This window comes from Cydia amplana, chromosome 14 (assembly GCF_948474715.1).
Source record: "Cydia amplana chromosome 14, ilCydAmpl1.1, whole genome shotgun sequence".
NCBI lineage: Eukaryota > Metazoa > Arthropoda > Insecta > Lepidoptera > Tortricidae > Cydia > Cydia amplana.
In genome coordinates this window covers 17556201-17578492 of record NC_086082.1, presented here as the reverse complement: position 1 = coordinate 17578492, position 22292 = coordinate 17556201, and the positions used below count along the sequence as shown (strand labels likewise).

General features: G+C 47.3%; 1 protein-coding gene and 1 long non-coding RNA gene across 3 annotated transcripts in view; one reads left to right on the top strand and one right to left on the bottom strand.

Annotated features, from left to right (window-relative positions):
• The first annotated feature begins 2684 nt into the window (after positions 1-2684).
• The window catches only part of LOC134654266 (uncharacterized), a 290346-nt gene continuing 270738 nt past the window's right edge, over positions 2685-22292 (top strand). For both annotated transcript variants that reach the window (XR_010097320.1, XR_010097321.1), the window contains exon 1: positions 2685-2779. This is a non-coding gene — a long non-coding RNA (uncharacterized LOC134654266). The remainder of the gene's footprint in view (positions 2780-22292) is intronic.
• On the bottom strand, positions 5958-20766 carry LOC134654292 (microsomal triacylglycerol transfer protein). Its single transcript, XM_063509758.1, has 20 exons — positions 20421-20766; positions 19924-20121; positions 19416-19514; positions 18877-19041; positions 18609-18761; positions 16049-16212; positions 15702-15855; positions 15419-15583; positions 14954-15100; positions 10492-10624; positions 10148-10306; positions 9616-9752; positions 9103-9276; positions 8442-8606; positions 8271-8358; positions 7985-8155; positions 7699-7869; positions 7441-7583; positions 6897-7114; positions 5958-6111 (listed from the first exon to the last, which is right to left on the bottom strand). The coding sequence occupies exons 1-20, from the start codon at positions 20628-20630 to the stop codon at positions 5958-5960; spliced, it is 3168 nt and encodes a 1055-aa protein (XP_063365828.1). The 5' UTR covers positions 20631-20766.

Below are 22292 nucleotides of genomic sequence, written 5' to 3'. Positions count from 1 at the left end.
CTCCTTAAGAGCCTAGAAGAAAGTGGAGTTTACTGTCAGGCATTCGCAGACGATGTGGTTTTAATCTTCGATGGGGAATCCGCAGTAGAAATCGAAAGACAGGCCAATGCAGCACTCGAACGTGTTCAGGCGTGGGGTGTGAAAAATAAATTGAAATTTGCCCCACACAAAACTGTTGCAATGGTAGTTACCAAAAGACTAAAATACGACACACCACGACTGAGCATGGGCGCAGTGAGCATAGAGATGTCAAGAGAAATAAAGATATTGGGAGTAACCATCGACGATAAATTAACGTTTAACTCACACGTGGCGAATGTCTGCAGAAAGGCGATTGGAGTGCATAAGAGATTGGCAAGAGCGGCAAAGGCGAGCTGGGGCCTGAACCCAGAAATAATACGTACAATATATGTGGCGACGGTGGAACCCATCGTCCTCTATGCCGCAAGCGTGTGGGCACCAGCAGCAAAGAAACTGGGAACAATAAAACAGCTAGCAACTGTTCAGCGGGGGATTGTGCAAAAAATGTGCAAAGCCTACCGTACAGTGTCGCTAAACTCAGTCCTGCTGCTGACAGGGATACTGCCTCTCGACCTCCGAGTCCGCGAGGCAGCTTCACTATATGAAGCTAAGAGGGGAGTACCCCTGCCAGAACTGAGAGATAGGCGGGTTGAGCGCATGTCGGCAGCTGCGGAAGCCCCGCACCCTGCAGAGCGAAGCGAGGTAGAAATTATAAGCCTGGTAGACCGAGAGCAAGTAGATGCGCACAGTGACCACGAAGTCCGCATCTTTACAGATGGAAGTAAAATCGGAGGCAAAGTGGGCGCAGCACTGTCCATCTGGAACGAGGCGGCCGAAACCAAGGTCCGCAAGCTCGCCCTACCAAGCTACAGCACTGTCTACCAGGCGGAGCTATTGGCGCTGTGTATATCAACACGGGAAATCAAAAAACACAAGGCGAAAACGTTTGGAGTCTACAGCGACTCTATGGCTGCCCTCCAAACCCTAAAAAACAGCAACTGCCTTCATCCTCTAGCTGTAGAGGCAAGAGAAAACATCAGATCATGTAGCATCCAAGGGAAATCTGTCTCAATACATTGGATAAAGGCACATGCAGGATTGGAGGGCAATGAAAGAGCTGATCAATTAGCGAAAGAGGCCGCTTTAGACTCCAAACAAAAACCAGAATATGACCTGTGCCCGGTATCTTTTGTCAAGCGGAGCATTCGATTGGATACGCTGGAAGAATGGAACAATAGGTACACGAGCAGTGACACAGCGTCGGTAACAAAAGTATTTTTCCCAAACGCGGTTGCGGCATACAGGACAGTAAGAAAGCAAAGTATATCGTATGTAAGGACACAAATAATGACGGGGCATGGTGGGTTCTCGGAATACTTAAACCGTTTTAAGTGTAAAGGGAGCCCATCATGCATCTGTGATCCGGAAGCGAAAGAAACTGTCCCACATATATTGCTTGAATGCCCAGCCCACACAAGAGAACGATTTGACCTGGAACAGAGTATTGGACAAAACATGACGCTAAACAATATTCAGGAAATTATGCAGAGTCAAGACAAAGCAAAGTTCCTAAAATACTGCGAAAAAATTGCCCAAATAGTAATAAATAGAAATAAATTGGTATAAGTAAAATATGTTTATAAATTATAATAAGTATAATATAATAAACATATAGGAATAAGAGAGAAAAATAGTAGCACAACGTAGTTGAGAACATGTATTGTGAACGTAGACTTAAGGCATAATATAAGAAATCAAAATGTAAATATAGACAAATATAAGAAATGTAAAAAATTTAAACAGAAGCCACCCCTTGTAGGCACGTTGGCCCCTTGTCTTTTATTGAAATAAAGAACCCACGATCTTAAAACCCTAAGATAGAAAACATAGCTGGGCATCCCACCCAGACCAGATGCAAAAGAAGATGTATGAAAGAAAGAATAGTATGAAGAATGGAAGTACGAGCAGTAGAAAAAGCGAGAACTAGTATGACAGAGTCGCATAGCAAAGTCTCCGATCATGTTGGAGGAGCATAGAAAAAAAAAAAAAAAAAAAAAAAAAAAAAAAAAAAAAAAAAAAAAAAAAAAAAAAAACCTAACCTAACCTAACCTAACCTAACCTAACCTAACCTAACTCAAAACCAAACCTAACTCAAAACCAAACCTAACTCAAAACCAAACCTAACTCAAAACCAAACCTAACTCAAAACCAAACCTAACTCAAAACCAAACCTAACTCAAAACCAAACCTAACTCAAAACCAAACCTAACTCAAAACCAAACCTAACTCAAAACCAAACCTAACTCAAAACCAAACCTAACTCAAAACCAAACCTAACTCAAAACCAAACCTAACTCAAAACCAAACCTAACTCAAAACCAAACCTAACTCAAAACCAAACCTAACTCAAAACCAAACCTAACTCCGAACCTTACCTAACCACTTTATCCGTCGAATGTCTGGATTATTCGTGGAAAAATCTTAACAGCGTGATGTATCTTACACAGCTTTCAGTAAGGAGCGCCATCTAACGGACGGATGGCAATTGAAAGTTATAATTTATGCAGGTACGCGAAGAAATCTTGTCATGCTCAGAGCTGGATTACCAGTTTTACCACTTTGGAAGTGTCTCTCGCGCTAACTATTCAGTTTAGAAAAAAAAAAAAAAAAAAAATGATATTAGAAACCTCTATCATTTTTGAAGACCTATCCATAGATACCCCACACGTATGGGTTTGATGAAATTTTTTTTTTTTGAGTTTTAGTTGTAAGCACGTTGTAAGTATGGGGAACCCCCAAAATTTATTATTTTTTTTCTATTTTTGTGTGAAAATCTTAATGCGGTTCACAGAATACATCTACTTACCAAGTTTCAACAGTATAGTTCTTATAGTTTCGGAAAAAAGTGGCTGTGACATACGGACGGACAGACGGACAGACATGACGAATCCATAAGGGTTCCGTTTTTTGCCATTTGGCTACGGAACCCTAATAACAATGCAATGCTGTCCTTTGCTTGTAATGACTTAATATTGATATAGATTGGAATTGTTTCGCTTATCAACTACCTACATATTAAAAAAAAACAATATTTTAAGTTGCAATATAATTATTTATTGATTCTATTTTTAAACAGAAAGCTTACAACAACATTCAGTAAACTTAGGAATAATTTGAGACTCGAATATAATATGTACAAGATTTGGTAAAAAGTAAACGATTAGAAAATAATGTAGACTATAAACAGACAAAGAGTTACACATAATACATGTACAAAAAAAAAACCTGAGATCACGTCAGGAATTTGCCCCGAAAAATACATCTCAGAACATTTTATTATCTCAGATGATATATAGCTCAGTGTATAATAAAAATACGTAAAAAAATAAGAAATTACAAGTGTACAAGTAGAAAAGAGTTGTGTACTGTTATAAGCGTTTTTTAACCATTTAAAAGTAATAGTTAATTACCTACCTATAATCACTAGAAAAAATGGTCACCTTATGTTCATCCATCGTCCAGCAGTAAACAATAGGTACCGAGTGCAGTGTTTCAGGTTAGTGGTTCAGGTTATCATATTATAATTAGGAACAAAACATTTATTATCGTTTAAAATGTAACCCTAAGCTGCCTGAACAGGCCAATTATTTTATTTATCCAGGTTCTAGCCAAGATAACAACCGGTTGTCAGAAAACACGAAACGAGACCACAATAACGAATGGAAATAATCAAATAATAACGTAACTTTGCGTAGCGTCTGTCATCAGGATACATTTTTTTTTTCGTTTGGCGTTTATCGATGTACGACTACGACTGTCATTTTGGCTAGTCCCCAGGTTTGTTCAAAACTCAATTGTTTGCTCAATTTAGAACTCGATAAATTAATACTTAAAGTGTCAAATACACCCGATATTATATTCTTAAGCTTTGGTTTAAATTCTTTTTTGGAGAGAATTGACAATATCTCGCGTTCCTCCGAATCGGAAAGTTTATTTAGTCTATCACTAGAGGCGCCACCGGCGCAGGTCTCCAGAGGCGTCACCGGCGCAGCGGGGCTACCGCGAAAACCGAAATTCGAAAATCGCGGGGATCTTTCTCTTTCACTCCAACGAAGGCGCGTAATAACAGCGACAGAGAAAAATGCCCGCAATTCGCGAACTTCGATTTTTGCGGTTACAGCCCAGGTCTCTAGAGGCCGACGAGAGGATCGAGCGCATAATGCCGGGCCACATTAACGGGAAACGCCGTTCGTTCGGTACAATGCACCTTTAACACGTTTCAAGCCTCGCGCCCCGTCGGCGAGAGACGCGTTAACCAATAATTTGCATTATCCCAAATTCAGTGCACTTTTCGGATCCATCGCGGCCGGGTGCGTCTCTCGCGACGTTCTGCGATGGCGGCGTCACTAGGCGCCCCCGGAGCTCGTGTAGGAGCCGGGAGGTGGAGCGGCCCCGCCCCGCCTGCACGCGCGCCGGTCACACGGCTAGTCGCGGTGCTCGGCGCCGAGCGCGGCGCACGCGGCGTCACTAGGCGCCCCCGGAGCTAGTGTAGGAGCCGGGAGGTGGAGCGGCCCCGCCCCGCCTGCACGCGCGCCGGTCACACGGCTAGTCGCGGTGCTCGGCGCCGAGCGCGGCGCACGCGGCGTCACTAGGCGCCCCCGGAGCTCGTGTAGGAGCCGGGAGGTGGAGCGGCCCCGCCCCGCCTGCACGCGCGCCGGTCACACGGCTAGTCGCGGTGCTCGGCGCCGAGCGCGGCGCACGCGGCGTCACTAGGCGCCCCCGGAGCTAGTGTAGGAGCCGGGAGGTGGAGCGGCCCCGCCCCGCCTGCACGCGCGCCGGTCACACGGCTAGTCGCGGTGCTCGGCGCCGAGCGCGGCGCACGCGGCGTCACTAGGCGCCCCCGGAGCTAGTGTAGGAGCCGGGAGGTGGAGCGGCCCCGCCCCGCCTGCACGCGCGCCGGTCACACGGCTAGTCGCGGTGCTCGGCGCCGAGCGCGGCGCACGCGGCGTCACTAGGCGCCCCCGGAGCTAGTGTAGGAGCCGGGAGGTGGAGCGGCCCCGCCCCGCCTGCACGCGCGCCGGTCACACGGCTAGTCGCGGTGCTCGGCGCCGAGCGCGGCGCACGCGGCGTCACTAGGCGCCCCCGGAGCTAGTGTAGGAGCCGGGAGGTGGAGCGGCCCCGCCCCGCCTGCACGCGCGCCGGTCACACGGCTAGTCGCGGTGCTCGGCGCCGAGCGCGGCGCACGCGGCGTCACTAGGCGCCCCCGGAGCTAGTGTAGGAGCCGGGAGGTGGAGCGGCCCCGCCCCGCCTGCACGCGCGCCGGTCACACGGCTAGTCGCGGTGCTCGGCGCCGAGCGCGGCGCACGCGGCGTCACTAGGCGCCCCCGGAGCTAGTGTAGGAGCCGGGAGGTGGAGCGGCCCCGCCCCGCCTGCACGCGCGCCGGTCACACGGCTAGTCGCGGTGCTCGGCGCCGAGCGCGGCGCACGCGGCGTCACTAGGCGCCCCCGGAGCTAGTGTAGGAGCCGGGAGGTGGAGCGGCCCCGCCCCGCCTGCACGCGCGCCGGTCACACGGCTAGTCGCGGTGCTCGGCGCCGAGCGCGGCGCACGCGGCGTCACTAGGCGCCCCCGGAGCTAGTGTAGGAGCCGGGAGGTGGAGCGGCCCCGCCCCGCCTGCACGCGCGCCGGTCACACGGCTAGTCGCGGTGCTCGGCGCCGAGCGCGGCGCACGCGGCGTCACTAGGCGCCCCCGGAGCTAGTGTAGGAGCCGGGAGGTGGAGCGGCCCCGCCCCGCCTGCACGCGCGCCGGTCACACGGCTAGTCGCGGTGCTCGGCGCCGAGCGCGGCGCACGCGGCGTCACTAGGCGCCCCCGGAGCTAGTGTAGGAGCCGGGAGGTGGAGCGGCCCCGCCCCGCCTGCACGCGCGCCGGTCACACGGCTAGTCGCGGTGCTCGGCGCCGAGCGCGGCGCACGCGGCGTCGTTGGGCGCGCCCAGCGCGAGCGTGCGCCCCGGGACGGGCAGTGACGTCACGCGCGAGCGCCGCACCAGCAGCCGACTGTCGCCCAGGACGGACTCCAGTGTCACGTTGCGGCTGGAAGGAAATTAACCATTTATGTCTTATTAAACGTCCGAGTATACGGGGTGGATATTTTTTTGGGTCGGCGAGGGCGACTCCCGGATCCCGTGCCGCTCCGAGAGAACGGTTTTAGAAGACCTTCCCTCGATTTCGACTTGATGAAGATTGGCTTTTACAGATTTTGAAAAATCGTACAGGGTGCGAGAGAAAGGTAATTTTTGACAAACTTTTATTTTTGATGCGGATCGATCCCGTTCCTATTGAGGATTAAAAACTTGTATGGGACCAAAAAAAATTCCGGCTAGAAAAACCACAAATCGAGGAAAACTTTTCCCATACAATACAATTCGTATGAAAATGAAAACTTTTATTTTTCACATGCTATTTTTGTATGGACATCGATTCCATTCTTAACCAGTATCAATAGTTTCCTAGGGGTCAAATTACGGTAATCTACTAAAAAGCCACAAATTAATAAAAACTTTTACCATACATTTACTACGGAAAAAACGTGAAATTTTATTCACAATTCTCTATCTGCCCAATGAGGCCTGTTTCATTTAAGGACCATAATACTGTATGAAGACATTGCTGTAGGACTGCATATCAATTACGAGTGTGTAACATTGTAACAGATGTGCCTCCGTGATAGAGGGAATGTAAACCGGTTTTTAAAGGTATGAAAAATAAAACAGCGAATAACCGGTTATTAACTGAAATTTCATACAAAATGAAACCGGTTTACATTCCTCACTCCGTGATACGACAAACATGAAAAAAAAATGTTTGTTTGTAAATACCTGTACGTGTAGTCAGGAACTGCGGTATGCACACACAACTGTGGCTTGTCGTAGAAATCTAGCGCCGCCGCGATAGTGAGCTCCGGCTCTATCTCCGCGCGCGCTTGCGCCGTGACGCCGCCCCACTCGGTGCGCAGGCGCAGGCTCCAGGCCTCCACGCCGGCGCCGCGCAGGGCCAGCCCCGCGCGCGCCGTCCGCCCCCAGAGGGATACTTGTGCCTGAAATCATCAACATCAACATACAACTTGTTTAAAACGATTCTAGAAATAAGGTTAGAATTTATTTTATCTAAGAATTACGGTTAAAGCCGAATATACAATATTCGTTTGTCGAATCTATTTGATTATGATTATGGGTTATGGCGCGTGACGTTCATGTTATTTAATGTTCACGACGTGTACACATAGCCGTAAAATTGAACCAATTGGCCACTATGAATAAATTAATTGAAAACAATGCGCGATGTGCATATCGTGTATTGACACTTCGAGCTGCAAAATTGTATAAAAACATGTATAAATCCGACGACGACGCCGGACGTTACCTGCGCGTCCTGCGCTAGAGCCAGCGCCTGCTGCACGCTCCCGCGCAGCACGAGGCCGGCCTGCAGCGCGTAGTGGTGGGTGACGTGGCCGCGAGGGATGGGGGTGGGGAGGCACCCGTGCCCGAAGTGGCCGGCAACGTTACCTGCGCGTCCTGCGCTAGAGCCAGCGCCTGCTGCACTCTCCCGCGCAGCACGAGGCCGGCCTGCAGCGCGTAGTGGTGGGTGACGTGGCCGCGAGGGATGGGGGTGGGGAGGCACCCGTGCCCGAAGTGGCCGGCAACGTTACCTGCGCGTCCTGCGCTAGAGCCAGCGCCTGCTGCACGCTCCCGCGCAGCACGAGGCCGGCCTGCAGCGCGTAGTGGTGGGTGACGTGGCCGCGAGGGATGGGGGTGGGGAGGCACCCGTGCCCGAAGTGGCCGGCAACGTTACCTGCGCGTCCTGCGCTAGAGCCAGCGCCTGCTGCACTCTCCCGCGCAGCACGAGGCCGGCCTGCAGCGCGTAGTGGTGGGTGACGTGGCCGCGAGGGATGGGGGTGGGGAGGCACCCGTGCCCGAAGTGGCCGGCAACGTTACCTGCGCGTCCTGCGCTAGAGCCAGCGCCTGCTGCACGCTCCCGCGCAGCACGAGGCCGGCCTGCAGCGCGTAGTGGTGGGTGACGTGGCCGCGAGGGATGGGGGTGGGGAGGCACCCGTGCCCGAAGTGGCCGGCAACGTTACCTGCGCGTCCTGCGCTAGAGCCAGCGCCTGCTGCACTCTCCCGCGCAGCACGAGGCCGGCCTGCAGCGCGTAGTGGTGGGTGACGTGGCCGCGAGGGATGGGGGTGGGGAGGCACCCGTGCCCGAAGTGGCCGGCAACGTTACCTGCGCGTCCTGCGCTAGAGCCAGCGCCTGCTGCACGCTCCCGCGCAGCACGAGGCCGGCCTGCAGCGCGTAGTGGTGGGTGACGTGGCCGCGAGGGATGGGGGTGGGGAGGCACCCGTGCCCGAAGTGGCCGGCAACGTTACCTGCGCGTCCTGCGCTAGAGCCAGCGCGCGCTGCACGCCCCCGCGCAGCACGAGGCCGGCCTGCAGCGCGTAGTGGTGGGTGACGTGGCCGCGCGGCAGCACGGCGCGCAGCACCGCCGTCGGGGAGGAGCCCGCGCCCGACCAGATGTGGCCCAGAAGCTCGCCCTGGATTACCAATCAAAGAGACTGATCAATATTAATGGGACAATCTTGCACGGAGACCTTTCACCTCCTACGTTCTATTTTATAATTATTGAAATGTACTACAGTGATGTATAGAAATAGAAAACGTAAACTGACAGTCGCAGGGGTACCGCGTTATGGTAAACTTTCTATAGTTTTTATGGCGACGGGCGACGCGACTTTCTATGTAAATACCTTTCGCTGACGATGTAAAATTAGGTTTCCTCGCGCCGCCTCCCCTCCCCTTCAAAGCTTCGTTGAATCGTTGTGTGTCTATTGTGTATACCTGTTTGTTGAAGAGCGTGACGTCGGGCCTCCTGACCTCTCCTACAGTGAGTGCTGCCCCCCCCCCCCCCTCCTCGGCTTCCTCCTCTTCCTCTGGTAGACGAACTACAGTCATCGGCCTCTCTCGCCGCGCCGGGTATTACCGGGGGCGTCGCGAATGACTCTATGCGCGCGTCTCTGTATGTGTGTGTACCTGTCCGTTGAAGAGCGTGACATCCGGCCTCCTGACCCCTCCCACAGTGAGCGCCAGCCCCCCCTCGACGGGCTCCTCTTCCTCCGGTTGTAGTTCGTCTTCGGCCTCTCTCGCCGCGCCGGGTATCGCCGGGGGCGTCGCGAACGACTCCATGCCGCGCGTCCATATCTCCACCTGCAGACAAACGGACATACGTTCTCAAATGAGTATGGTAATATGTCATTTACATTATTATTACAACTCGATACCCGCCTTCCACTGTAAGCGGGACAGAGCTTAGTGCTTCCTCTAAATAAGAGCGAGAGGCGCAAAGTCACAAAGGTGTCGTCAGAGTCGAGCGGATTCTGCGCGGACCCCGTTCGACTTGCAACACTGAAAGCCCTGCATTATTACATTATATTTTGGATGTTTATTTCGAAAAATGAAAACGTGACTCGGCGTGTTTTATTTCATTTGCGGTTAACTAGACTAGAGGATGGTGCAAAGTAAGGTATTTCAAACGTGTTTACTGACGGTGAGCAGATGTATTTGTTCGGCGGGCGTGTGTGCCGCGAGCTCCACCTTGCCGCGGCTGAGCACGCCCGCGCCGGCCAGCTGCCACGAGTCCAGCCGCGCCCAGTGCGCCGCACGCTCCAGCACCGACGACGTACCTGTAGCAGAACGTAACTTACATTATTTCAGAGGATGCCTCGCTCCGCCCCGCCCGCGTGGTGTTACTTCACCCCGCGGCGGCGACAGAATCTGAGGCCGATTAGCAACGTGGTTGTTTGGGCTAACAACTTTTCCTTAGAATTCGTTGTTACCATGATTACGTCTAAATATGTTTAAACACACAGCGGTTGATTACCGTACGATTGATGTGACAAGCGTGTCGTGGGCACATTGACACTAAAATTATCCGTACTGTGGAGTGTTCATGTTGTACCATCATGCGCCCTCCGGAGCCAGTCTCTAGGTCCAGCCAGGCCCCGGTCTCCGCCAGCTGCCGCAGCCGCAGCCGGCACAGCCGCCGCAGTCAGCACCCGCTCCACCAGCAGTAACCTACCGTCGTGAGCTCTCCGGAGCCAGTCTCTAGGCCTGGGGTCCAGCGAGGGCAGCAGCGCCGCCAGCTCGGGCCTGGTCTCCGCCAGCTGCCGCAGCCGCAGCCAGCACAGCCGCCGCAGCTCGCGCGGCCCGCGCTCGCGGAGCCCGCTCGTCAGTTCCACTGAAATTCGACCATGTTACTGTTACACAAATAAATAACAACTTTAATTAATTTTTCCATTTTTAAATTTAATTTATAACTCGTTAAAGAAAATTCAATTCTGATGAATTTCGTTGCTATTTTGTTTGGTCTGAGAAGGGTTCAAATTAGATTGAAACGATCAGAGTCCGAATAAAGATACGTACGCAGTGCAAGCGGGCGGTCGGCCGCCGAGAGCACGACCAGCTCGAGCGCGGCCGCGCGCACGTCCAGCGGCCGGCGGCGGCCGAGGCCCAGCGCTATAGCCTCGAGCCGGCGGCGCCGCCCACCGTAGTAGCCCTGCACACATTACATTTTGTAGTCTAGCATAATAAATTGTCAACAGAAAAAGGTAGCAGACTTGAACCGACCGGCCCAGTGTTATCGAACGAGCGAGCGAAGCGAATCGAAGTTCTTCGAACGAGCGAGCGAACGAGCGAGCGAAGCGAAGCGAAGTTCTTACATTCGACTTTGAACACACGGCTGGCTAGGGGCACGTCCCGGCATTTCAATGTTTTTAAGCTGAACTTTCAGAGGATAGTTTGATACTCAATAACTTAAGTAAATTTGTTCTAATTTAAATGAAATTGGGTGAACGTATAGTACACTTTTTACTAACACACCTACCTTAATTCTACTAACATAATATGGATGTATTTGTATCCGAAATAAATGCTTTCATTTCATTTCATTTTCATAGTCGAGGGCATTATATTTTAGTCATTAAATTTTGAGCTGGCTTGAACAAGAAGTTATTGAGCTAGAAGAGCTTAAAATGCTAAAAAGCCATTTGTGAGGGGTCTTGCTATTCTGGTCATTTTAATTGCAAGAAAGTATGGTGATATGGTCGAGTTTGGTATCAAATGAAAGTGCTCGGTTTACACATTTATAATATTGTTTTTTTAAAGATTTTTTTTTTAAATTATGACAATTTTGGAATCCAAGATGGCGGCTATGCACTGTCATTAAATCGTAATGGATATCATTTTGTAGGTTTTAGGGGGCGCAGATTTCGAAAATTATGATCATTTTGGATTCCAAAATGGCGGCCATGCACTCCATGCAGTATGTCATAAAAGTCGTCATGGATATCGTTTTATAGGTTTTAGGAGGCGCAGATTTCGAAAATGATGACCATTTTAGATTCCAAGACGGCGGCCATGCAGTATGTCATAAAAGTCGTCATGGATGTCGTTTTATAGGTTATAGGGGGCTCAGATTTCGAAAATGACCACTATTTTGGAATCCAAGATGGCGGCCATGCACTATGTCATAAAAGTCGTCATGGATGTCGTTTTATAGGTTATAGGGGGCTCAGATTTCGAAAATGACCACTATTTTGGAATCCAAGATGGCGGCCATGCAGTATGTCATAAAAGTCGTCATGGATGTCGTTTTATAGGTTTTAGGGGCCCCGATTTCGAAAATGATGACCATTTTGGAATCCAAAATGACGGCCATGCAGTATGTCATAAAAGTCGTCATGGATGTCGTTTAGGTTTTAGGGGTCGCAGATTTCGAAAATGATGACCATTTTGGATTCCAAGATGGCGGCCATGCAGTATTTCATAAAAGTCGTCATGGATGTCGTTTTATAGATTATAGGGGGCGCAGATTTCGAAAATGACCACTATTTTGGAATCCAAGATGGCGGCCATGCACTATGTCCAGGGGTCGGACAAAAAGTGCGGATGACGTAAAAATGACGTAATCTTGCACACAGGTTAATGTTTGAGTTTGTATTAAACTTCCGTGTGACATGTAGTAACAAAGTAGTATTCATGAAGTAACAAATTAATCGTAAATAAATCCATGGAATTAATAATACAGGTGGTAGGGTGATATAGTGAATAAAATAAATTTCACGAAACTTGTTACCATAAGGTATAATTATTTGAAATTAGTTAGAACACTTAGAACAAGTCTGTGGGATCCTCAGATAAATAGGTTTAATAGTCAAAAGTGGGAACAGTAAGTAAGATTAGTAAAAATAAAAAAAAGATAATTTGATGTTATTATACTTTTAGGGTGGATCAACTATTTCTTGTTGTTATTCTGTCCGGTCAGCCAAGAGACAATAGTAGCATAGTTTGTTAGAAGACATTGTACACCACCTTCTTCTGACACGTTTGGTAGACGACCCTCAATGGAAAGGGTTTATAAGTATCACAAAAAAGCGTGTTTGGTGGATTTAAATGCTTAAAAATCTGGTTTTAAAGAGTGACCCAGGAGAACGTAACCATGGCAACGAGTGACAAGAAAAAGTTGATTCACCCTTTAGCTAAATATAATCGTGAAGATACAATAGCTAAACAATAACGAAGTCAATTTATTGTTCATCTGATTGACAATGTGTCAGTCAAAAACGTACTTACTCATTTCAAGTGGCGATATCGTTTAATAAAGAGGTTGATAAATGATAAGTGATAATTGTTTATGAAAATCAAAAATACTATTTGAAATCATCCTATAAGTGGTTTGACGTCATCCGCACTTTTTGTCCGACCCCTGACTATGTCATAAAAGTCGTCATGGATGTCGTTTCATAGGTTTTAGGGGACGCAGATTTCGAGAATGATAACCATTTTGGATTCCAAAATGGCGGCCATGCACTATGTCATAAAAGTCGTCTTGGATGTCGTTTTATATGTTTTAGGGGGCACAGATTTCGAAAATGATGACAATTTTAGATTCCAAGATGGCGGCCATGCACTATGTCATAAAAGTCGTCATGGATGTCGTTTTATAGGTTTTAGGGGGCGCAGATTTCTAAAATGATGACCATTTTAGATTCCAAGATGGCGGCCATGCAGTATGTCATAAAAGTCGTCATGGATGTCGTTTTATAGGTTATAGGGGGCTCAGATTTCGAAAATGACCACTATTTTGGAATCCAAGATGGTGGCCATGCACTATGTCATAAAAGTCGTCATGGATGTCGTTTTATAGGTTTTAGGGGGCGCAGATTTCGAAAATGATAACCATTTTGGAATCCAAAATGGCGGCCATGCAGTATGTAATAAAAGTCGTCATGGATGTCGTTTTATAGGTTTTAGGGGGCGCAGGTTTCGAAAATGATGACCATTTTGGAATCCAAAATGGCGGCCATGCAGTATGTCATAAAAGTCGTCATGGATGTCGTTTTATAGGTTTTAGGGGGCCCCGATTTCGAAAATGATGACCATTTTGGAATCCAAAATGACGGCCATGCAGTATGTCATAAAAGTCGTCATGGATGTCGTTTAGGTTTTAGGGGGCGCAGATTTCGAAAATGATGACCATTTTGGATTCCAAGATGGCGGCCATGCAGTATTTCATAAAAGTCGTCATGGATGTCGTTTTATAGATTATAGGGGGCGCAGATTTCGAAAATGATGACCATTTTGGATTCCAAAATGGCGGACTTGCACTATGACATAAAAGTCGTCATGGATGTCGTTTTATAGGTTTTAGGGGGCCCCGATTTCGAAAATGATGACCATTTTAGAATCCTAAATGACGGCCATGCAGTATGTTATAAAAGTCGTCATGGATGTCGTTTTATAGGTTTTAGGGGGTGCAGATTTCGAAAATGATGACAATTTTGAATTCCAAGATGGCTGCCATGCAGTATGTCATAACAGTCGTCATGGATGTCGTTTTATAGGTTATAGGGGGCTCAGATTTCAAAAATGATGACTATTTTGGAATCCAAGATGGCGGCCATGCACTATGTCATAAAAGTCGTCATAGATGTCGTTTTATAGGTTTTAGGGGGCGCAGTTTTCGAAAATGATGACTATTTTGGAATCCAAGATGGCGGCCATGCAGTATGTCATAAAAGTCGTCATGGGTGTCGTTTTATAGGTCATGGTCATCATTTTCGAAATCTGTGCACCTGTTTCAAATAATATATAGATGCATCCTAGTAAGTCAACAACATCTATATCTACTATCGAAATGTACTTTTGATAGTAGTAGCACAGGTAATAGTACGAAATGTAATCTGAAAGGAATCAAGTAATGCATTCCTGTAATGAGGAATCGACATTGATTCCAATTACTAGTAATTGTAATATTCGAGAAATTGATTCCTGATTCCTCAAATGGAATTGTACTTAGTAATTCGGTATTGTTACATTACAAAGTACCTAATCTGGGAATCGGTAATCAGATTAAAAAGTAATTTCAAGTAATCGTGGAATCAGGATTCAATTACGAAATGCCCATCTCGGACTAAGTAGCACTGCATTCAATTGATCTTTTTGACGAACCGCGAGTTCTCAGTTCGGGGCGAACTACTAGTAGTAGCGTAGGTAGTAGTGACATGAATGACACGAGGTACCTCTTTAGATACCTACGTCCCGTCCTCCAACAGTCTTGTACCACATGAGCGTTTTCGTTATGTTATCCCTCCTGGAGGCACGCGTGCATCACATATTTAATTCATGCATCAACTCTATGGTTACAGCGGATTATACGCTTTACCCAAGTTTTTCAATGATTACCTCTTCAGACACAGCGCGTAGTGCAGCGAAGCCGGTGCGCGTGCGCCTGTCTCAGCATGTGCTAACAACTCGGCCGGTCCGACTTTAAACACGGCCCATAGTGTTATAGGAACGTCTAAGTAAAGTCAATGACACGAGTTACCTGTTGAGCCACAGCCCGTAGCGCAGCAATGGCGGCTCGCGCGGAGGCCGGCGCGCCCGTCTCGGCGTGCTCCAGCAGCAGCTCCGCCAGCTCGGGCCGCCGCAGCTGGCCGAGAGCGAGCAGCCGCGCCGCGGAGCACGCGTCCTCCTGACAACCGATCACAGATTTAAATTTCCGCTCGCACATAGCAATAATATATATGCAAGTTCTATCGTTCTCTAGCCTTATAAAAATATCGCGTGACGTATGATTGTCGCATTTTGTCTTAGTGTTTGCAGATAATGCCTAAGTAAATGCAATGCCGGCCTTCGGCTTTCGTACTCATGATGCGTGTTAAAAGTTTAAAATAATCAATCGGTATAGTTGTACGGATATATCGGAGCGGCCGAGGCGTTCAACAATATCTAAACATTATAAAACAACAATATAACAAATATTATCGTAACGGGTGCACAACTGTAACACCTTGCACTTGGAGAGGGTTCTCGTGAGCGAGTTCTTGATATCCTTGGCGAGAGCCTCCCGGCCGGCCTCGGGCGCTCCGTGCGCCGCCGCGGCGGCCGCCAGCAGCGCCGCGGGCGCCAGCGCGCCGCCCGCAGCGCCGAGCCTCATCGCGTCGCGGATCACGAACTGAACAGAGTAAGATACAACGGGATAATCTCAACAGATCACAATGTATAAACACGCGATTACAATACGGTTCTCGCGGCAATTGTAGCGACCTCCCCTCCCACCGCTCCCCGCCTACCTCGTCCACCTCCGGAGCTAAAGCCAGTGCGGCGAGGTACTCCCTGCCGAGGTGTTCCCGTGGCGGGTCTTTAGCTTGCAGCTGTAGCGTCTCACGCGCAGCCAAATGTGCGCCGCGTGACCCCGACAGGCCGAGTACGCGGACTAGGCCTTCTCTGAAAACGGAAAATAACCGTATCGTTAAAATGTATAAATAAAAGTAGTTACGTTTTAGTGATTCACTTCGAGACTAGTATTTTTTTGCGGGAGTGCAATCTAATGCGAACCTTTGAATTTAGTTGGTCGAGCAAAGATGTTACCTCTTCGGTTGAAGCTGTCCTCAATTCGGGCAACGCCAGCAACACTTACAACTCGTCGGTGTCGGGATGGCCGAGCAGCGCGGTGAGCTCCGCAGCGGTGGCGGCGCGCACGGCGGGCAGCAGCGCCAGCGTGGCCGCGGCGGCCTGCGCGCTGCCGGCGCGCGCCTCCGAGACGGCCGCGCGGTGCGCCGCCAGCGCCGACCACAGGGACTCCTGCGCAGTCACTAGTCGTGAGGTTGCGGCTGTGGGGGTGGTTGGTTGTGGAAAAATAGCCACTCGGCAGCAACGATCGGTTGCCGGGGCTCCTAAAATGTGTTTACGTCAATATTATAAGGTGCTATTAGCAAATGATTTATTTCAAAAATATAAATACGTACGTACAAAACTTAAGAACTAAAACCCGTTCCGAGCCGTGCCGGGTCCGAAGGTCCCCATCACACTAGCGGCGTTACTCCGCTGTATGGCGATGGAGACCTGTTGGACAAGCTTGATGACATATTATAAGTATCGTAGAATGTACGAACAACTTTCTTATAACTAACCAGATTAGTTCTTAGTTAGTAAAAGGCTTAGGTCTCTCTAGGTTGGAAGGTCGGATGCCAGTCACTTTTGTAAATACCCAAGGCCTGCGCAAGTTTTTGGGATTAGGTTCCGAGAGCGAAAAATGGTAATCCCTTCTGAGAGCCCTATGCCCCTGATGAGGGATAACAGGATACCATCATCATCATCATCAGGGTCCAAGAGCGAACCCCAAAAAAAAAGCTGAATTGCAGGATAAAAGCGAAATAAAAATTAACAATAAAATATGTGTGTATCTTTGATCAATGGCCATATCAAAACAGTAGTAGTGGCATGATGAGTTGTGAGTGCACAACATCCGTTTACAAGTGAATTTACAAGTGCAGACGGCCAGATGCAGCGATATAACTCATAAACTATAATATAACACGCACAGCCGTGATGTTGCAACCGAGATAGTGCACATTACGTGACAAATGCACCTTGAAATGTAAACATGAAATGGATACCGAAACCTGCGCATATCAATCTTTGTGTTATTCTACAATATGCATCAGGTTTCAAAAACGTTTTAGTACAAGTTATAGGAGAGTTAGCGTCATTGCTGAGGACACCATAAAATACATTTACTTTATTTTCTTGCTGCCTTCTACTTCTTAAAAAGCTATACGACGCAAGCATTGGGAAAATGTTCTAAAACTAAAATCGTTAAGTATTCGGCACACTGTCCGCAGAAATCATGCCCCGCCCGTTTTCCGTAACATTCGCGACGCACTTGGTTCTAATTTAATGATTTGTCGGCGTTCGCAAATGTTAAATTCAGATTACCTAATTTGAATAGATATTAGAGTATTAAATCATTTGAATTGTATCATTTATCAAGTAAAATTTCTATTGAAATCTTACATCATGTAAGTCTTGTACGTAGGTATTTGTTCTAGAGTGGTCGACTGACTCATATAATTGCGACCCTAATGTCATGACTAGCAGGAACATAAACGCATTGTATTTTCGTAGATCCGATACGTCGCCAAGCGCCACGTTACAGCAAAAAATAACTGCCTATTGATATAGGTACCTTATCCCCTTACAACAAGGTTTACATTGTAGTAAACTGTGTCAACAGTTCGGGCAGGGGTCAGTGCGCGTGAGATAAGCGGCACTATCTCCACAAACTAAGTTCACGGACGCGACACATTGATTTAACAGACGCGCCGCGCTGACGCTGACATGGCTTTACCACATACGGCGGCTGTTACATTACATACAGATAATTATAGGAAAGCTTTCGTTACTCAAAGTTCTTGTCTTTTAAATAAGGTTTCATCTTGCTTGGCTTGTGTGAAAGAGTTATTTTAATTTGTTATATCGATATCCCTACTAATATGTAATACTAATTAATGCACAAGTAACTCTGTCCGTCTGTTAACACTTCACGCTTAAACTAAGTACTGCAGTACTGGACCGATTTAGATAAAATTTGGTATCGAGATAATTTGAGGTAGGAAAGACAGAGGATAGTTTTACCAATCATCATCATCATCATCGCACGCAGACGAAGTCGCGGGCAAAAGCTAGAAATATTACCTATGTAAAAGTTCGTATGTTTGGATATTATTATGATAGTATGTTTATATTATACTAGCTTACATTTACTAGCAGAATGTACTATGTATGCGGCACCGCGATATAATACATTCGGTAGAGACTAGAGACACACTGAAAGAACACGAACTAAAGGACGTCGAATTCAAAGATGTTCTTCTGTAGAGGAGAATAGCGTGGGAATGCCGCCGGGACAGTAACCTGCGCTCCAACTCCAGGGGACAGGGCCGAATGAACGCCACACGCGATCGACGGCCCGCCCGCTTCCGGCCGGGCGTCCCTACACTACATCTACATATATACATGTTTATTTCTTTAGACTCAATAACGTTAAATATGAGATAGGTTAGTTTGCATCGACGCACTCTTGGCGGTGGTAATGTATGGCCGCGTCTTACATCGCGTAAAGCTTTTATTTAGCTCGGAAGGACTCCAGTCGTAGCATCGAAAACCCAAACAAAACTGTGAAAGAGAGATGGAAATACCTTCGGCTCATCATCAGACTCGGGTCTCAGTTCCAGAGGCAGCGGGGTGGGCTGCAGGGCGGGCAGCCGCTCGCGTGCGGCGGCCAGGGTGGGCGGCGACGCGGGCGCCGGCGCGGGCGCGCCCGCGCGGCTCAGCGTGTGCAGCGCGCGCGCCTGACCAAATATACACAAGTTATATACGAGAAACTGCGGCTGATGAGCATTACAAAACAATGTATAGAACCGGCGAGATGATCACTACGTATGATCACAAGAAATATTAATTAACCTTAAGCGCGTGTGTGCGGTCGGTGCCGCGCAGCAGCAGCACTTCGTCGGCAGTGATAGTGTCGAGGAGGCCGGCCGAGGTGAGCCGGTAGCGCACGACGCGCCGTCGCTCCGCGCAGCCGTCCTCCTCCTCCTCGTCCACCGCTCCCTGCCACGTGCATTGCATCTGGAGACAACGTAACGAGGTACCTTGATGGGTATTTCGATCTAACTTTAGATTTAAAACATAGAAATCTGTTTTTTTTTTAGATTATTTTCGGCTCCGCTCATACATGGCCTAATCTGTGAGAAATAGCTAATCTAATATTATCATTTTGACCGGTTGAAAATGGCGTCTAAGTCACATAGTTTACGTGGAAAGAGAAGCGTCGAGGAATGTATGGGGCCCGATACATTTCACAACTCTTCTTTTTCCGAACGGACTCTACAATTTAAAAAGTAGTATGTTTTAAGAAAAATAATTGACATACTATTAAATACATAAATAAATCTTTTATGTCTTCGAAAAATATAATTCCATCATTATTTGTGAATACAAACCTTGCTTTTCCGGAAGACCAGCTCGGAGACGGCATCGTAGTGCACATGGCAGGAGCCCGACACATCCGTCTCGTTGCGCTCCCCCTCCTCTACTTGGAACTGAACAAGAAGCAAAACATTTGTTTTACACAGTAGCTAGCCAGCATCTGTTGGCATACCTACTTGTAATCACCATAAAGTCATTATCCAAAGAAAATCTCTTTAAAAAGATTATTAATTCAAGAGATAGAAATAGAGATTCTTATCTGCACCCTACAACATCATTAACTGAACCCACACCTAATTGCTGCATATGTTTATCATTTAGTCACTTAGTGCAATATTTGTTCATAATCATCACAAAGTCATTATCCAAAAATTAATTATCACTTTGTTTTCTAAAGATAATTATGAGTAGGTATCATCAACTAAGTAAGTTATTGCCAAAACCAAATTAAACCATTTAAACAATAGTCAACTAATGGCTAGTAAACAAGATATAAAGAAGATATTTGATTTGATTAATAACCTGAAACAAACTGATGAGAGCCTTCTTATAGTCCAGCACATCAGGAGGGTCCGCGGGGTCAAGAAAGGCCTCCGTAATGTGGCCTTCACTCCACACGGCCAGGAACTCGGAGCTGGGCATGGAGTCCCATAAAGATGGCTTCGGGAGGAACTCTGCATTCCGGTGCTTGCCTCGGAGCATCAGCTGGGGGGACTCCAGCTGTAAAATGTGGGTTTCTTATAATATGTGAAATTATGACAGTATTTTTTTAAGTGCTCTTCTGAATAGTGTGGCAGAAATTCACTCATTTTACTTTACCTTGACCTCTAGAGTCTATTTAGACCATTTGATTATGAAGTATGTACAAGAACATAATTATTATAAACAGTTATAAAATAATGTTAAAACTGCCAATCATGTAACTTTGTAAAACTGATAGGAAACGAGAGCACAGTATGAGCGTGATATAGAAAGTTTAAGTTATGCACAAGCCGGTCGTATAGGCTGCGCAGGAGTACCGTGAAGTGCAGCAACAGCCCTCCTTCCAGCGGCTGCGCGCGCAGCGTGAGCGCGGCCTGCAGGCGATACCCGAGCTCCCCTCCCGTGGCGGCCGCGTCGCTCAGCAGCACGCTGGACGCCACCGACCAGCGCGACGCGCCCTGCAGCGCCGGCGCCGGCGCAGCTGCGCCCGCAGACAGATATGCGCACGCGCACAACAACACCAGCATCGTCAGGACTACACTTCCACGTCACATAAGCTCCCGCGCGTCCCGGACAACTAGAGACACGTCCCGTTACTCCGGATATCGCTCGTAAACTGTCAAACTTGCCGGCTTTGCTAGAACTTTGTTATCTGTTTACGTCATTACGCTTTCGATGCTTTAGTTTCAATATCGAAACTCGATACTCTGTCTTTGTTTCACACTTATTTAGTAAGGGAGACGGTAATAAAGTGATAAAGTGATACGAGTTGACAACTATGACAGTGACAGTGACGTTTCTCCGCTATTTGAGTCACCGTTGAAAGCGCCGAAGTTGACGAAATGTTGTAACATGGTTGTAACTTCTTGACAGCATAAATGGCGGGAGATTTGTTTACATTTTAGAACTTTGACCGATCGTTAAATCTAAATCTATTCATAATTAATTTTAACTGCACTGGTCGCGCTTTTTGGTGCGTGACGAAACTCAAAACCTAGATTTTATTGTATTTTGACTTACACTATGTATAGCCTGACCAGTAATATATGATAATTGTCAAGAGGGCGCTGTTATTCTCATGTATAGGGTGACAATTCAGTGTAGTATGAAAAAATTAGTTCCAGTGAAATTCCGCAACATGGCGCACCCTCAATAGACCCTGGTTCACCTATATATTTATACTGGATTAAACAAATTTGAAACGATGTGAAAGGACATGTTGCATCATTGGTCTTGCACATGTTCATAGTCACATCCTTATTTAATTTTTAAGACGTGTATATATAGCATAGTAGAAGGAGAGAATATAAAAACATTATTCAGACACGTTTAGCAATCCATTCTGTAGATTCATATGACATCACCATGACTGTTCTAGCGAGGAACGGTACCTAACGTATCGGGACAAACGGGTGTGACCCAAATTATATATATAGTATGTACCTACTTACCCACTTAACAGTTTTAATGATTTCGCTTTACAGTAAAATAGTAGTTTTGCAATCTACTGTTGTATGTAACTTGTGACTGCAGAATTTAAACTGGGAAGAGAGAATGCAATTGTAAAACAAAAATACAAGCTGTTTGAAAATAATCTTTAATAAATAATTTAAATTGCACATGAACATTTGAAACTTATTCTATTAAATACAGCAATAAATATAACTGCCAGATATAACATCTCATTCTATAACAATATCGTAAACTTAGACCGAAAGCACACTTAAGTGGCCACTTATGGTTCTTATCTCAAAGCAATAAGGTTGGAAATGGCAACTCAAGTATGTGTTCGTTGGTACAATACGTTTAGCGTCTCATAGGAACGGCGGGCTGGCTCAAAGCTGTTCTATTCTTTTTGAGGTCATCCGGCTGTAAGGTGAAAAAAAAGATAGACATTCTTTTGTTTGTGAAGTTTTAGCAGAAGGAGTGAGATATAGGTAATAGGTAAACACAGTTGATGTCTATTTGATCGAGGTTAACACAAAACCGTAAATTCACGACAAGCCAATATCGCACGCACACACCTGAATGTAAGTACCTATATACTCATCAGATTATAGGCATTCGAGTTGTTGTTTGTTGTGTTGATGTTGTGTGTGATATCGCGCATAACATAAACTCGAAAACATCGGCGTGAAATTAGCTTTGTTTTAGCGATCATACCTTGGCCTGTTTTTCATCTCAGTGGA